Below are 17,343 nucleotides of genomic sequence, written 5' to 3' on the forward strand. Positions count from 1 at the left end.
AAACTAAATTTCTAGACAGATTAGGAACATACCTGACATTCTTCAATGTTCAAATGACACCATCAAACATTTTGATGTTGATTGAGCCTATTCCAGTTACTTGGCAAGATTGATTATTCCCCATAATAACCTTACCACTATTCAACTCTCTGAAATCTTGAAGCCATTCTTTATTGAAAGTCATATGGTATGAACACCCACAGTCCAAGATCCAATCTTTTTCATTTTCTCCTGTTGCTACAATTAAAGCTTCAACATCATTGCAAGCTTTTCCAATATTTGCTGAATCCATATGTTCAGATTTTCCCTCGTAGATGGATCTAGCACTTTCACAGACGGAACTCCTGCCCTTTTGTTTTCTGAGCCAGAGATAACAATCTATCTTCATGTGACCAAGCTTGCCACAATGAAAACATGCCCTTGAATTGTTTGGACCTCTGGAACTAGATCTACCTCTGCTCTTGCTGTACCTTTTACCATGATAGCCATTTGAGTTTTTGTGTGGTGATCGACCCCTTGCGTAGTTGCTTTCTCCAAGGTTTGGTGAAGAAGTTTTTTATGATTTTAACTATAAATCCTTTGATTTCAATGCTGAAACTACTTCTTCTAAAGTAATTGATGTACGACCATACTTGATAGCACTTTTTGATCTCCTTAAACGATTCAAGCAGAGAATTTAAAATGATAATTGCTTGGTTTTCATCACTTAATGCTTCTCCTTCTCATGAGTTAGCCAACTCAATGTTCATCCTTAGGAACTCATCCAAATTCTGCTCCAAACTCTTGCTACTGCTCATCTTAAAAACAAGGATTCTTTCCTTAAGAAAGATTTTGTTGGTGAGAGTCTTTTGCTGAAATAACTCATCTAGTTTCTTCCAAATCGTGGATGGAGAGTCTTCTTTATCAACCATTCGAATGATGGAGTCCGACAAATGAAAAATCATAATCCCAATGGCTGATTCGAGCATTTCTTCTTTTTGATCTTTTGTAGTACCTTCAGGCCATGAAATGGGATCTTCAAGAACACGCAATAACTTTTGAGAAGCCAACATTCCTTTAATCTTCCTTCTCCAAATTCTAAAATCTCCATTACCATCAAACCTCTCTATTTCAAGCTTCATATTACTCATATTGTTGTAATAACTCCAATCCAAGAGACTTTGAACAGATTCTTGAACCTTCGAACTCGATTCTTGGACTTCTTTCTTGACTGAAACTTTTTCTGTGTCACTTTCTAATGAAGAACTTGATTCAGCCAGTTCTTCCCTTCTTTGTCACCTTTGATCTTGAAGCTAAACTTTGCCAATGAACCTGGCTCTTGATACCACTGTTAGGGAATTCACCTTCCTCACACCAGTTTCATCTACAATCACAAAATCAACAAACCAGTAGACACAACATGCACAAATTCTATAGGAAAATCAGCAAGAAAAAACACAATAAAATCAATACCAAGAATTATAGAGGTTCAGCCCAAATAACTTGAGCCTACATCCTCTTTGAACTCCCCTTGGGATGTTCTTCTCTGCACTATGAAACAGCAATGAAGATTACAACTTGTCACCACTAGAGAACTTCTACACTTGATGGATTACAATGCCTTGAACCCAAGCAAAACCCCAAGTACACTTGACCATGTACAAAGAAATCTCGCACTCAAGACCCAAGTGTTTCTCTCTCAAGTTCTCTCTCTTTCTCTCTCTGAAAATAGCTCCTATTTTTACAAATGAAATCTGTACTCTTATCTCACCCTTAACAACTGAGATAATAAGGCTTATTTATAGGGGGTTTTACAACTGTCATCTAACTTAAAAATACCAGAAATAACTGCAGACGCATCTGGTGAAATGGTAGACAAGACTGGAAAAAAAACGTAACTTTGCTGATGTGTATAGATGTTTAATGAAGACCAAAAATTCTAACAAAATTATTGTAAAATTGGACGAGACTTCCATTAGATAATTTTTTATATCTTTGAGTTTTAAAATCTATCAATGATAATAATCATATTTATCTTAGAACTTTCTTTCTATACAATTTTCATTTTGTTGACTCCTTTTTTAGGATTGATGTATCCGAGTTTTGATTTAAAAATTCTTATATGCTGTATATGAGCTTATTGGATCTGCCCAACTGCCATGTACTTGTTACAACTTACAAGGTCATTTCATTTCACAGTATGGAGATCTAATGAAGGAAATCATGGTTTATAAGGAGCAGAAAGCAAGCAATGCCTTAGCATAAATATATATATTCACTTGTCTTGGCTTGTGCTTGGTTAACGAATTAAACCCTAACTTTGTATTGACTAAATTATGTGTTTTCCTTGACAAGCTTTGTGATGTGTTATATATAAAAAATTAAAAAGAATGCAACTTCCTGATTTAATACTCAATCTCTAGTTCTCTATGTGTCGTAACATTATTGAGCTCTCTATCAAATATTTAGTATTCTGAAACTTGGTTTTACAAAAAAACCATGACCTTCCAATATGATACAATTCAAGCCAAAAGAACAAGTTTCAAACAGATATGATACTTTAGATAACTAAGAAAAACCGAAGAAAAAAAAATGATGTAATGGAGAAGAAGAGCAGCTCTAACATCGAATTTCTCAACCGGGTACCGGTAGAGGAATGAGGAGATTGAGGAGGGGATCTTGGACGAACAGGAGTAGTAGCATTCTCACTTGAGCATATGTAGCTGCATCTACTAGGTCTAACAACCCTATACAGACCATTGCTTGACAAGATAAAGATGTCTTTCCTGTTATCTTCACCAAAAGAGAATATGAAACCAAGTCCAGAGACTGACCTTCCAAACTCATCACTACATGGAATAGGAGAGTCCGGAGCACAATTCACTGGAACTTTAGTACTTGTGAAGTTCCCACTATCTTTTGGATTTTCTGCTCCTGCCCACATACCAGAACCATATAAATCTGCATAAAGGTATCTGCAAGTAGAAGAAGAAGTCATTTTCATCGCCTCAGTATGTGTTTCATATAGGACATGTTAAAAGGTAGAAAGAAAGAGAAGAGAATAGAATATTTGGTTAGCTTACCTTCCATACATACATGGATCAGTCATGGAGCGGTAAAAGTAACCACCTGTAATGGAAGCTGATCCTTCAGCCTTGTTGACCTCAGAGTGATTGTATCCCATTACAGGGAAAATTGGCTTAATGGCACTAGAAGATGTATTTCCTCCAGGAGACTTTGGTGGATTGTATAGGAATGGACCCTCGAACACACGCCATCCATAGTTTCCTCCCTTGGTCACTATATCGACCTCTTCGAAGTCTTCCTACAAGATCAAGACTTGAAAGTGTTATTGAAGTTACTTAAGATAGGATTCCATAGCCAAACATGGTACCCACTACTTGAGTTAGCATCACATAATTGAAAAGGATCACAATATAGCAGCAATAAACTTTTTTGACAAAGCTATAATCAGTGGGAGAATCCAACCTGGCCAACATCACCACAGAGGAAGTAAGAAGGCCTTTCTAGATCAAAACTACATCTCCAAGGATTTCTAAATCCCAAAGCCCAAATTTCAGGCTGTAATTCTTTGTCTTGTGAATATGGATTGTCTACAGGAACAGTGTAATTTCCCCATAGGTCTAATTCAGAAATTTTAGATGCACCTGCAAATGATTACCAGGGAAAAATTTGAGGGAGAAAAAAATTCTCACTCTATAGTAACATCATATCAATGTAGTTTAAACTTGGTTAATGTACATTGGCTAGGGGTGTTCTAGGGGAAACAGAAATTTTGAGTGATATTACTCACTTGGTATGCTGTCTACGTCAAGCCTCATAATCTTTCCAAGCAAAGATTTCTTGTTCTGAGAGAAGTTGTAAGGGTCACCTATACCTCCACCATCTCCCATCATGAAGTATAAGTAACCATCTTCTGGTCCAAATAGAATCTGACCACCATGATGGGAAGTAAATGGAAGTCCCATAGTGAATATTCTTCTCACTTCTTGTGGTTTGGCACCAGTACCTGAAATACAGGCCAAAACATTTTTAATAAGGATCACTCGCTGATAATTGAAACAGAACTCTTTGAAAGAAAAAACAAAATCAAAAGATGTGTTACCATTAGCACTAAACTCTGCTACGACACTATGATATCTGCATGGTTCTGCTCCATTATCAGAGCTCAGCTTAGCTGGATCACATCCCACATCTGAGTTACAAGAACATCTTCCTGAACATTGTGGCCATTTGACCTTATCACAGTTAAATGAGGCAAAGAAACGGCCATTCTCTCGAAATTTTGGATGAAAAGCTAATCCCATCATCCCAAACTCAGTATCAGATAACACTTCATCAGTTAAATCTAGGAAGGGATTTAGTTCATCAATCACCAATACTTCTCCTGATCCTTCTTCTGGGACAGTTGCCAGCCATATTTTGCCTGGTTGGTCGGATAAGAATATTCGATTCGATCCATCAGGATGAGCTACCATGTTGAGATAAGATCCATTGCTAATTTTCTCAAGGCACATACCACTTGGGGGACTTGAAACTCCACTGTTGTTTAGTGACACAGGCTCACCATCAAAACACACTGAGCCAGCCTCAGAAGAACCTCCAAATGTATTGCAGAAAGTGTTTTTTGACTTCCACATATCAGACAATTTGGAAGTAGAGTTAAGTGATGATCCACCTTGTGATCCAAAGAGCGAATTCACTAAAGATGCATTTTGGCATTTGTTCCAAACATTTGAACAAAAGTCAGTTAAGTTATGCCTTGACGGTGATGAGTCTGCTGAAATGGTTGAGTTGCAAAGAACAGGAACTTTTCGAGTTACTGATTCAACTCTGTATAGCTCTGCGGAAAATGGATCACATTTCTGCCCAAGCATAATAAAGGCACCATATAATGACAGGGTCGACACATTGAATTTTTCTAAACCATATGGAAGTATTTCACGGCACAATTAATTTTAATCAAATCAAATAAGAAACAGGGATGAACCTCTTACCGCACAAAGTACTGATTTCAGAAGGGAAGCACAGCCAGAATCAGAGATGTTCATGGCTTTAAACTCATTCCTTATCTGCATATCATCACTGGAGTTGCAACAAGCACCACCTTCATATTGACAGAAACTCAGTGTGGTGTTTGTGATGAAGGGTGACTCTGTTCCAAAAAAGCATGCTCAAACTCAATCAAAAGACATGAAGCAAAAAAATAGTGCAAAAAGTGGAAACTGAAAAAATCTAACTAAAAACATGTAAAGAAACTACCAAGAAAACTTACTCTTATTAGTACAAAGAGGATACGAAGAAGAGTAATCAAAAATCAGCAGAAAGTGACATAACACAGAGATAATAACAACTAAGAGGCTTCTCATCTCTCATAAACACAAAGTTGACACCAAGAATGAAAAAAAAAAAGCAGCCTTTTAATCTCTCTAAAACCAACAACCCAATTGGTTTTTCTTTCTTTTAATGGCCAAATATCTGTCAAGAATTCTTTTGGTTGAACCGTGCAAGTCTATACTTTTTGTTTTTGTTGTTTTGTCTTTTATCAGAAGAAAAAGTTGACATTTGTTCCCTTTTTCGTACTCTTTATAGATATCGCTTATAAAGGGATAAATAATTGGCTCCAAAGCAATTATGCAAATGATTATTTTATGGGAAAGGGTACAATATTATGGATCAATCATGGTTGACTTTCGTGGAAATCTCAAATTTGACCATGGGGGATTGGGGTGGCAAGAAACAACTAGCTATATTTTAAGATATAAACTTTGCATTGAAAAATGTTAAACAAGGGCCAAGTGGTTTCGGTTTTAGGAAGTCAACTTATGAGTTTACTTCAGAATTTCTCACTTTTTCTAGCAATTTTATAGAAAAATAATAGTAACTTCGGCAACCAAACTAACATTTGAAGATTCAAAGTCTCTTTAACCAAATTCCAAAAAAGTTAATAATCAAATCGACATTTTGTGGATGAGTGATTCAACTTAAGGTGTTGCTGTTATCTCAATGTTGACATGCGCTTTGAATGTCAAAACAATGGGCGTCGTTTCTTCTGCAGCTGTGATTTCCTTATTTAATTATTTGAGTTGTAATGAGGTGTAAAGTCAAAGATTGTATTTCTTTTGAAATAAAGAAGAATATGGAAATTGGAGAGAAAGGAAGAAAGGGAAAGTAGTAAAAGGGGATGATAGAAAAAGGGAAGTATAGTATTGTCTTGTTTCCTTTCTTTCTCCTTGATACATAGTCTTGTAATTAGCTGAAACTCAGTAGTGTGTTTTAGGCTGTAATCGTTGACCATTCATAATGGATTTGCTTGAGCTCATAAACTAGATGTAGAGTCACACATTGTGACTTGAACCAGTATAATTCCTGGTGTTAATTCTTTTATTTCCGCTATAATTTCAGCTGGTTTGCGTGGTGTTTGGTGTCTATTTTTTTTGGTGAGTTTGTGAACTAGTTTTGGTTTTGTTTTGCATAACAAAGTGGTATCAGAGCCAAGTTCATTCTCCTTGTTAATTCTCTGCCATTGCTCGTTGAAATTTGGTTTCAAAGGTGTTTGACACTGGGGTGGGGTCATTATGGCTGTTTCAACATCAAAGCATGATATTGAAAAGTTTGATGGGTCAAACGATATCTCATTGTGGAAGATGAAGATGACAACATTGCTTATGAATCTCAGCCTTGATGAAGCACTCTTAGGGGATGCTCAAATGCCTAAGACATACCCAGAGGAAAAAAAAAAAAGAAAGAGATTATGAAGACGGCCTATAATAATCTTATCTTATGTTTGGGTGATAAGGTGCTAAAGGAGGTTTCTAAGATGAAGACAGCTGCTGAAATTTGGTTGAAGTTGGAGAGCTTGAACATGACAAAGAACCTGTCAAATAGATTGTATTGGAAGGCAAAATTCTTTACTTTCAAGATGCACGAAGGTAAATATTTACGAGAGCATATAGACGAGTTTAATAAACTTTATCTAGATCTAGAAAATATTCAGGTTGAGTATGATGATGAGGACAAGGCGCTAGTCCTCTTACACTCATTGCCAAAACCTTGTGAGACTTTTGTGGATATTTTGAAGCAAGGCAGCGAGACTATCTCTTTGGGAGAAGTTGTTGGTGCTTTGAATTCAAAATATTTACAACCGAAAAATGAGTTAAAGGAGAAAACAGGGGAATGACTAGTTGTATGAGGAAGAGCATATAGAAGGGAGCATTGAAGTAGAAATAAGTCTAGATCAAAATCTAGAGGAGCCAGGAAAGTAAAATGTTATCATTGTCATGAAGAGGGGTGTATAAGGAGGTTATGTCCTAAAAGAAATAATGATGGCAAGTCGAAGGAGATCGAGCAAGTGAGTGCTGCAACCCTTGAGGAAGGATACGAAAGTGTTGATGTTCTAGTTGTTTCACCTGAACAACTCAGATAAGCAATGGATTATGGACTCCAGGTGTTCATTTCACATGACACCTAATAAGGATTTGTTTGAAAGCTACACAAAGGTTGATGGTGGTCAAGTGTTGCTTGGAAGCCATGCACGATTGTGGGAATTGGAACAATAAGGAACAAGACTCATGATGGAATGGAGAGGACGCTTACTGAGGTTAAACATATTCCAGAGTTAAAGAGGAATCTCATTTCTCTTAGAACGTTGGATCAACACGGTTCTAGCTATAAATATTTTGATGGTGTATTAAAAGTCTCAAAAGGGTCTATGGTTGTGATGAAAGGTATAAGGAGCCATGGGTTATACATATTATAGGGTAGCACAATCGTTGGAGTTACAGCAGTAGTGGCTGATTCAAACTTGCCAAATCACAACTCTGACACAGAAGGCTTGGACATGTTAGTGAACGTGGGTTGGTAGAGATGTGTTTATGGTAAAGCTACACGGGTTAAGTTTCAAAATTCATCCTTTACTACAAGGGAGATATTAAGCTATGTCCATTCAGACTTATGGAGGCCATCAAAGAATGAATCTCTAGGGGTGGTAGATTTTCATGTCTATCATTGATGATTGTTCAAGAAAGGTTGGGGTGTATATCTTGAAATCCAAAGATGAAGCATTTGAGAAATTCAAACTGGGGAAGAAGATCGTAGAGGTTCAGACAAGGAAGAAGGTCAAGAAGCTAAGGACAAAGAATGGATTGGAATATCTCAATGATGCCTTCAGCATGTTTTGTCAGGCAGAAGGGATGATTTGTCACAAGATTGTGGTTCACACACCTCAACAAAATGGTCTCGCAGAACGTATGAGCAGGACCATTTTGGAAAGAGTTAGATGTATGCTCTTGAGTGCAAATATGTCGAAGAAGTTTTGGGGAGAAGTTGTCAACATAGTCGTGTACTTGATTAATTATTGTTCATCTGCTGCCATTAATTTCAAAATCCGAGAAGAGTTATGGACATGATCGCCATCAAGTTATGACAACCTAGAACTCTTTGGTTGTGTTGCATATTCCCGTGTCAAGCAGGGAAAGCTAGATGCGAGAGCTAAGAAGTGTAGAACAACTGGAATTGAGGTGGAACACCAGGAGGAAGAACATGCAGAAAATTATCAAAATGACTTGATGGATTATCAATTGGAATGTGCAGAACCAGGAGGCCAAGAATTGCCCCGGGTTAGGTACGACTATGCAAGTCTAATTTCATTTTTCTTTTCTTACAAGTAAAGAACTTGAAGATGAAGAACCAAAAACATATGAAGAAGTTGTTAGAAGCAAAAAGAAAGAAGAATGCCAGCTGGCTATGCAATAGGAGATGGACTCTTTGCATAAGAATAAGTCATGGATAATTGTTGATAAACCTCAAAGGCAGAAACTAGTGAGTGGTAAATGGATTTACAAGAAAAAAGAGGATAATATAGGAGTTGGTAAGCCACAGTTTAAAGCTAGATTTGTGGCTAGGGGTTTCACGCAGTAAAAAGGAATAGAATTTAATGAAGTTTTCTCACATGTGATTAAACACACGTCTATACGGGTGTTGCTGGCTTTGGCCACTCAGTTTGATATGGAGCTAGAATAGATGGAGGTAAAAAAAACTATTTTACATGGAAATCTTGAAGAGCAGATTTATATGGTTCAACCCAGAGGCTTCATACAAAATGGGAGTGAGAACAAGGTGTATTTGTTGCAGAAATCCTTATATGGTTTAAAACAGTCTCTGCAACAGTGGTATTTGAGCTTTGATGATATGCAGAGAAACAAGTGTATAAGAAGTTCATATGAAAATTGTGTGTACATGAAGTGGATAGAAGGTAGCTTGGGGGTGTTTCTACTAATTTATGTAGATGACATGCTAATTTCTTCAACTAGCATGGTTGAAATTCAGAAGCTTAAGTTAAGTTCTGAATTTGAATTGAAAGATCTTGGAGCAGCCAAGAAGATTCTATAGACATGGAGATATTGAGGAATAAGAAGAAAGGTGAACCGTTCATCATTCAACAAGGATGTGTCATGAAATTGTTAGAGAAGTTCAACATGGCAGCGTGCAAGCAGGTTATAACACCTATAGCCTCTCATTTTAAGCTATCTTATGCTCAATCATCCATTACTGAAGAGGATAAGGCAGAGATGCTTAAAGTTCCACATGGTAGTGCAATTGGGAGTATTATGTATTCCATGGTGTGCACAATACTAGATTTGGCCTATGCTGCAAGCATGGTGAGTCGTTATATGGCAAACCCAGGGAAAGATCATTGGGAGGTTGTTAAATGGGTGTTTGTTGGGATTAGTGCCCTTTAAAGCATATGTTTTGAACAATGTTTTATGAAATAAATAATTGAAATGAATTTTTGCATATATTGTTTGTTTATTATTATTATTATTAGAATAATATTATATGAATATCATAAAATTCCCAAATTCGTTATTGTAACTACAATCTTGTATTGGTACAAGAGGATTAAGATTGTAGGAAACGAATTTAAACAATTTGCAGTAAAACAAAGTTATATGGAATCTTTGGATTAAATACTGTAAGTATGGTTCATTAGTATTATAAATACATGTAATCTAGATCGGGATTACTGATGTAGTAGGATATCTAAGTGGAGGTACTTTTTATAAAGTGGTTATACATGAACGAGACTCAATATGTTATTAATACTAGTATTATGAATACATGTAATCTAGATCCGAATTACTGATGTAGTTGGACATCTAAGTGGAGGTACTTTGTATAAAGTGGTTATACATGAATGAGACCCAATATGTTATTAATACTTAATGATATCGTTTACTTTATAAGTATTAATTAAACATATCAATAAGATGATCATATACAAATTGATGTTAATGCTGAAGTTATTATGAACTCATGTTTATATCATATGAGTTCTTTGATTCACTCATTATGGTTTGTCAAAAATGATCAGGCTGAAAACTTTTGTTTTGGGAACTCATTTATGTAAATGGTTGGGGACATAATATACATACATGGAATCTATACATTTCCGAAAGGAATTGAATAATGGTTCTCTTAAGGGTTGTCTTTTGGAACTAAAAGGTTATTGAGCTGAAGTTCATAAATCAATTTATGAATTAACCTTCACTAGTAACGTTAATAGTACTTAAGGAAACAAAATATAATTAAAGAGGCTAAATGGTGATTAATTCTTACTTTAATTATGAACCATTAATAGAAGATTGAATTGTATATAATGATTAAATTGATGAACACTTTTTATATGTTTAAAAGTACTCAATAAATAAATGTGTATAATTATAAGAGTGCAATCTCATATTTTTAGTAGAATAATATTGAGATTAATAAATTTAGGTTATTATATTAAATAGTTTAATTAATAATATAAATTTATTGGAGCTTGAAATTATAAGTCCATAGGTCCCCGAGATGGCTTGAGATCAACACTATTCAAGGTAAGAGTTGAAATTGGGAAAAATCAGGAAAATGACATATTTGAAATAAATTTGTTCTTCAGGGTCAAATATGTAATTGAGACTAATTAATTAATTAATTAATTTTCGAAATTAATAAATTAATTAATGAATTTTTTGAAAATTATTTTTTAAATAAAATGGTACTTTTGAAAATAGCATATAAATAATTAATTAGTTTTATTTATTTAAATAATGTGAAAAAATATTTACGATAATTCAAATTGGATTTGGATTTGAAATGATATTTATTCTTTAATTAATATGATAAGATAAATTATCAAGTTTAAATATTTTTTATTAAATAGTAATTAAAAGAAAATGGTTGGAACACATTCCTGAAATCAGGGATGTGTTACACGCCAACTACAGAGCATGCACTATAGTTGGAGTGTAACAAGGTCCAAGAATGGGTCTTTGATTTTTCTTTTATTTAATTAATTATTTAAAAATTGATTTATAATTTGAATTTTGAATTTTAAAATTTAATTAATTCTTTTATAAATCTATTAAATGGAAAAAGTTTCATAAGACTTTTGACAGAGAAAAAAGTATATCGTGTTATTTTTCTCTATCCTTGAAAATTGTCTCAAACCTAATATATCCAAGATCTCATGTGTTGAGACTATCTTGTGAATCATAAATATGTTCCTACCATTACTCTATGTGCCCACACACATCTTGAGGTGTAGAGACACATCTTGACAGATCTTGGTCAGAGTATTTTAAATAAAAGTTTCAGATTGGATGTTCGTTGGAGATACAGAAAGATAGCGAGGATTCTTGATTGTTCTTCAACTGGTAAATCCTCACCTTTTTATTTCTCTATGATTAATGTTTTTCATGTTCTTTGATATGATTATTTAAAGTTTGTTTAAATTTATTTTTTTTGAAATCTCTGGGCCCAACTCCTTGTGCTTTCTGCTGCGCACATGGTAAACAAGTTACCAACAATTAGTATCAGAGCGATCATTAATCTCTGCATACATTAATTGTTGTGTGGGTATAATATGCATTCTTATATTATTGTACTATGTGATGAATGGATGGATGTTTATTTTGATGAATATTTGTTCTTAAGAGTCATTAATTATATGGTGTTTTGGGTTTATGAATTGTTCTTATTTTTCTAGATCTAAAAAATTGTAAGCCATATAGGGCATATGATTTTTTGTAATTTAATTTTCTAAAATAGTATGATTAATTGCAATAGTTTAAAATCCCGAGCTCCTATGGTTCCGAGAGCCTCTCGGCAACTCTAGCCCTAGTCTCGTGGTTACCAGTCGCACTAGCCCAATGGTTTCTTTGCACCGTGCCCCCGGCGCACCTTTCGCATCCCTCAGGCACGCCCAGCCATGCCCCTGGCACACCTCGTATGACCCATCGCATGCACACCCATGCGTGCTTCTGGCGCTAGCCGCCCCTATTGCCTTGCTCGCCCAGTCGCGCCTAGCTGCCTAGTGTGTTCGTGATTTGGTGGCTCTTTGAGCCGCCCCACCAACCCAAGCCCCAAATTGCAAACCCTAACTCACTTAGATCCTTACTCGAGCCCTAGAGTGATTATTAGTTTCCTTGAATTTGTGGGGCTTGACCCAAATTGTTAATTGGAATTTTAAAATTCTAATTAAATTTTGAATTAAGTGACCCAAATTCAAAATGGACCTAAATGACCTAATAGGCTTTTATTAGCCAAATTCAATATTTTTAAGAAGATTGTTTAAAATTATTGAATTCATTAATAATTTAAATTTGGGCTAGATGGCATAAAAATAATCGAAGGCCCAGAAGATGGATATGGAGATTCTATATGAAGCCTTGGTTTTATTTTTATTAATTTTGTTAATTTTTGCAAGTTTTGTAATTTTTCTAGAAATACCCAAAACACTCGGCTCACATTTAATTATTTATTTTATTTATTTATTTAAATGTTTGAATGTATTAAAAGTGTTTAATAACATTGTCATGCATTATAACATGCCATTCATATTACCCACACAGTTTATCTAATTCAAGTATACATCTCATATCGAGTAGAGACATGTTTGAATTAGGAACGTCCTTTTTTATTATATGCATTAAATGAATCATATAATTAATCTAGAACAAAATGACAAATTGATTTTAAGTGTTAATTTCAAGATCTATTTGATAATTAATTTTATTAAATAGAAAAATTATATTCTAAATAATTAGATCATTTATTGAATAGATATTTAAGGGTCTATTTAGTAAGATGATTAAATCTTGTTTAATGATTTTAATGCTTAATGAGAATAGTAATTATTAGAATATCATTTGACAAATTAATTGGATCAATTTAATTAATTAAAAAGCGGATGTTTTGAGAAAACACATATTCTAAAATAGTGAGTGAGAGAAGAGGAAATAACAGTTACTCCCATGGTCTCCATTATTAGTTAACACTAATGTTTCATGGAATAGGTCTCGAGGCGCCTTGCTTGCGTCCCCCTAAGGAAGGTTTTTGATTGTGTTATTATTCAAGGTTAACTTCTATATAGAATAGGATTGATGATGTATTTCAAGTTTGACTGACCCTAAGGCACACTCTTAGTTAAGTCATTAATCTAAAATAATGAGTTACACTCACAAAGCTTAACTAGACTTCCGAGCAAACTAGTTAATCTTGACCAAACTAGCGGTTGCTCGTAAGTCAAAAGAGAAAACAGTTGATTTGAAGTTTTCGCTTATGTATTTGAGAAGTGTCTCAAAGCTAATTTAAGATTAGTTAGACCTACCCTAAGGCTGGTCAATTAATTTTTAAATTTATTTATCTCGGAATTAGTAATAATTGTTTTTATGTGTTATATAAATTAATGTTGCATTCATTCATCATATTTACTATTCCAAATTTTTTTGATATTCATAATATATGTTAAATCAATTTTGTTTGTTTATTTATTTATTTCAGCAATGATGAATAATTCAAACCCTATTACTACTTTACTTGCAAATGAGAAACTTACTGGTGATAATTTTATGAAATGGAAATCAAACATGAACATTGTTGATCTGTGAAAACCACAAGTTTGTCTTTACTGAGGAATGTCTTGGGGTCCCTGCTGCCACTGCTCCCAAAACTGCTAGGGAGAAGAATGATGCTTGGATTTTATTCAACAATAAGGCTAAGTATTACATGCTTGCTAGTATGAGTGACGTGCTTAGAAGGAAGCAAGAAGTCATGGAGACTGCATATGAAATATGGGAGTCTCTTCAAGCCATGTTTGGACAGCAGTCCGCTCAAGGTAGACATGAGGCTACTAGAACCTACATGAACATGAAAATGAAGAAAAGAGTTTCTGTCAGAGAACATGTTCTAAACATGATCAATACAACGGATGATGCAGAAGTTCATGGAGAAACTATTGATGAGAGAACTCAAGCGACACTGATACTTGAATCACTCACTCCAACTTTTTCTACATTTACTACCAACTATGTTTTGAGCAAGTTGGAGTATAATATGATCCAGCTGTTAAATTAGTTGCAGACTTTTGAATCACTTAATAAGAGTAACTCAAAATTAGAAGAAGAAAATGTTGCTGATTATAAACCTTCTTCTTCAAAAGGGAATCTATAGACAGAACCAGAAGAATAAGAGGTTGGAGGTAAGGATGGCTGCAAACCAAGGGAATGCAGTAAATAATGCCACCAAAAATGTCGAAGGGGCAGTGGCTGCTGAGGTCCCTGCTGAACAAGGGGCTAGAAGTTTGAGAGATTATGTACTCTCAACTATTACGAGTGCATTCATGCATTAGACACCCCATAGTGGCCGCTAACAATTTTGAGATTAAGCCAGCAATTATGCAAATGGTCCAATCTATTGTTTGGTTTGGAGGCTTACCTACAGAGGACTCTAATTTGCAATAGCTAATTTCTTGGAGTTTTGTGCGATGTTTGAGTTGAATGGGGTGAGTGATGACGCAATAAGGTTGAGGCTATTTCCATTTTCACTAAGGGATCATGTAAAGAGTTGGTTCATTTCCCTATAGGCTAACTATATTACCACATGGGAGGAGCTCGCTTAAAAGTTCCTTGCAAATTTTTTCCCTCTAGCAAAAGCTGCAAAGTTGAGAGGGGAAATTAATAATTTCTACAAAACGGAAGGGGAATCATTGTATGATGCATGGGAGAGATTCAAAGAGTTGTTAAGGAAGTGCCCACATCATGGTATAGAGAAGTGGATGTTGGTCCACAACTTTTATAATGGGTTGAATGGTACTACTCGTACCATAATAGATGCTGCAGGAGGAGGTGCTTTCATGAGAAAAAGTGCTAATGAAGCTTATAAATTGTTAGAGGAGATGGCCATGAACAATTACCAGTGGCCTACTAAGAGGGAAAATACAAAGAAGGAGGCTGGGATGATTGAATTAGATGTCATCTCAATGTTTATAGCTCAAGTGATATCCTTGACGAAACAACTACAATAGAATAACCTCACAGCTCAAGCCATGCAATTTCAAAGTGTGTGTGAAATATGTGGAATGTCACATCCACCTAACTAGTGTCCTGCAATGGATTTAAATAATTTTCCTATGGAACAAGTTCAAGCCATAGGAAATAACCAAAGGCTAGCCAATAACCCATATTCCATGTTCTACAACCAAGGGTGGCAGAATCACCCTAACTTTTCTTGGAAAAATAATAATCAGAGTGTTCAGCAGCCTTTCCAAAAAAGCCAACAAAAATTCCAACATCCTCCTCCTGGGTTTTATCAACCACAAATTAGACCACCACAACATCCAATACCCATGAAGTAACCTCAAGCACAGTCGGATGTACTGAACCAATTTATGACTGAGACAAGGGCATCTATTCAAAATTTGGAGACTCAAATAGGGCAGTTGGCTACTTTAATGACAAACCGTGCTCAAGGGAACTTACCAAGCACTACAGAGGTAAACCCAAAAGAACAATTCAATGCAATATCTTTGAGGAGTGGTAAGGAGTTAGAAGAGCCAATTAAGAAGCCTATTTAGTTACCAAAAGTGGTCGATGAGAAAAAGAGTAAAATTGAAGAAGAGGTTAATGAAAACCTTGAGAAAAAGGAGCCAGAAATAAGTATAGAGCATCACATTAAGATCCCATATCCTCATAGGCTTCAAAAGAAGACACTAGACAAGCAATTTTCTAAGTTTTTAAATGTCTTTCGGAAGCTTCACATCAACATTCCTTTTGCCAAAGCACTTGAACAAATGTCGAGTTATGTGAAGTTTATGAAAGAAAATTTAATGAAGAAAAGGAAACTAGAGGATTATGAGACAGTGACACTTACTGAGGAGTGTAGTGCAATACTTCAAAAGAAGCTACCTCCCAAGCTTAAAGATCCTGGTATTTTCAATATTCCATGCTCTATAGGGGGTTCAATAGAAACCAAGGCTTTATGTGATTTGGGGGCTAGTATAAATTTAATGCCTCTATCTATTTTTTAAAAGTTAAAATTGGGAGAAGCTCGACCTACTACCATGTCTTTGCAAATGGCAGATAGCTCAGTAAAGCATCCGAGGGGTATTGTTGAGGATGTTCTAGTAAAGGTGGACAAATTCATCTTCCCTGCAGATTTTATTATTCTTGATATGGGGGAAGATGAAAATATTCCAATTATTTTTGGAATGCCATTTTCAGCAACTGCTAGGGCCTTAATAGATTTGCGAAAAGGTGAGTTGAAGTTACGAGTGCAAAAAGAAGATGTAACATTTAATGTTTTTGCAGCAACAGAGGTTCCAATTTGTTGTAGAGTTGATGTGGTGGAAAGTGAGGGTGATAAGCTGGAAGTTACTAAGAAGAAGTCCATGGTTAAAGGTGGAAAGCGAGCAGTTCGTTAGAAAGTGAAAAGGATCTTTAGTGAGAAAGCTCGATTGTTTCATGAGCGATGGAAAGTTCCAAAAATATGCAATATCAAGAAACGAGTGTATTCTCATGATACTATGGCTCTCAAGGACATGAGGGGTGATCTGGATCCGAGTTGATTTTGAAGAGAAGTTCAGCGTCCGATTAAATGACGTTAACGACAGTGCATTTGGAGGCATTCCAATCTTTTATTTGCATTTTTTTTTATAAATTTTATTTAAGTTTTGGATCATGAACACTTTTAATTTGAGTATTTTGAGCATTTTTTTTTTATTTCTGTTGTTTAGTATTAAATTTGTAATGTTGAATTGTGAAAAAAATGTGAAAAAGAAAGAAAAAAAATAGGGTCGCAGTGCTTGCATGATTAGCTACAGCGCAATGAGTTCCAGAGGAGCTTGCCAGTTTTTAAAAAAAAGGGACATGTTGCGATGATACTTTGGGCCAAGCTCATAAATTACCACGTTCAATCCATATCCGTTACCACATTTTGGCTACCTGAGGAAGACGGTGGCAAGATAAATTTTCCACTTTAAAATTATGGGCCCTCAACTTTTTCTCTATTGTTTGATGTCACAGT

At 35.2% G+C, this 17,343-nt stretch overlaps 2 protein-coding genes and 1 non-coding gene across 3 annotated transcripts; 1 reads left to right on the plus strand and 2 right to left on the minus strand.

Moving 5' to 3' along the window:
• Positions 1 to 2,430: 2,430 nt before the first annotated feature.
• On the minus strand, positions 2,431 to 5,398 carry LOC133816111 (HIPL1 protein-like). The gene is made up of 7 exons (XM_062248778.1): positions 5,276 to 5,398; positions 4,998 to 5,155; positions 4,106 to 4,865; positions 3,794 to 4,009; positions 3,469 to 3,647; positions 3,063 to 3,304; positions 2,431 to 2,954 (listed from the first exon to the last, which is right to left on the minus strand). The coding sequence occupies exons 1-7, from the start codon at positions 5,367 to 5,369 to the stop codon at positions 2,540 to 2,542; spliced, it is 2,064 nt and encodes a 687-aa protein (XP_062104762.1). The 5' UTR covers positions 5,370 to 5,398; the 3' UTR covers positions 2,431 to 2,539.
• Positions 5,399 to 14,980: 9,582 nt separating this feature from the next.
• LOC133820809 (small nucleolar RNA R71) lies at positions 14,981 to 15,087 on the minus strand. The gene has a single exon (XR_009887208.1). It is a non-coding gene; the product is annotated as a small nucleolar RNA R71 (small nucleolar RNA).
• A 1,294-nt stretch (positions 15,088 to 16,381) lies between these two features.
• Positions 16,382 to 16,741, plus strand: LOC133814409 (uncharacterized). Its single transcript, XM_062247372.1, has one exon. The coding sequence runs from the start codon at positions 16,382 to 16,384 to the stop codon at positions 16,739 to 16,741; it is 360 nt and encodes a 119-aa protein (XP_062103356.1).
• The last annotated feature ends 602 nt before the right edge of the window (positions 16,742 to 17,343 follow it).

Source organism: Humulus lupulus, chromosome 2 (assembly GCF_963169125.1).
Source record: "Humulus lupulus chromosome 2, drHumLupu1.1, whole genome shotgun sequence".
Taxonomy (NCBI): Eukaryota; Viridiplantae; Streptophyta; class Magnoliopsida; order Rosales; family Cannabaceae; genus Humulus; species Humulus lupulus.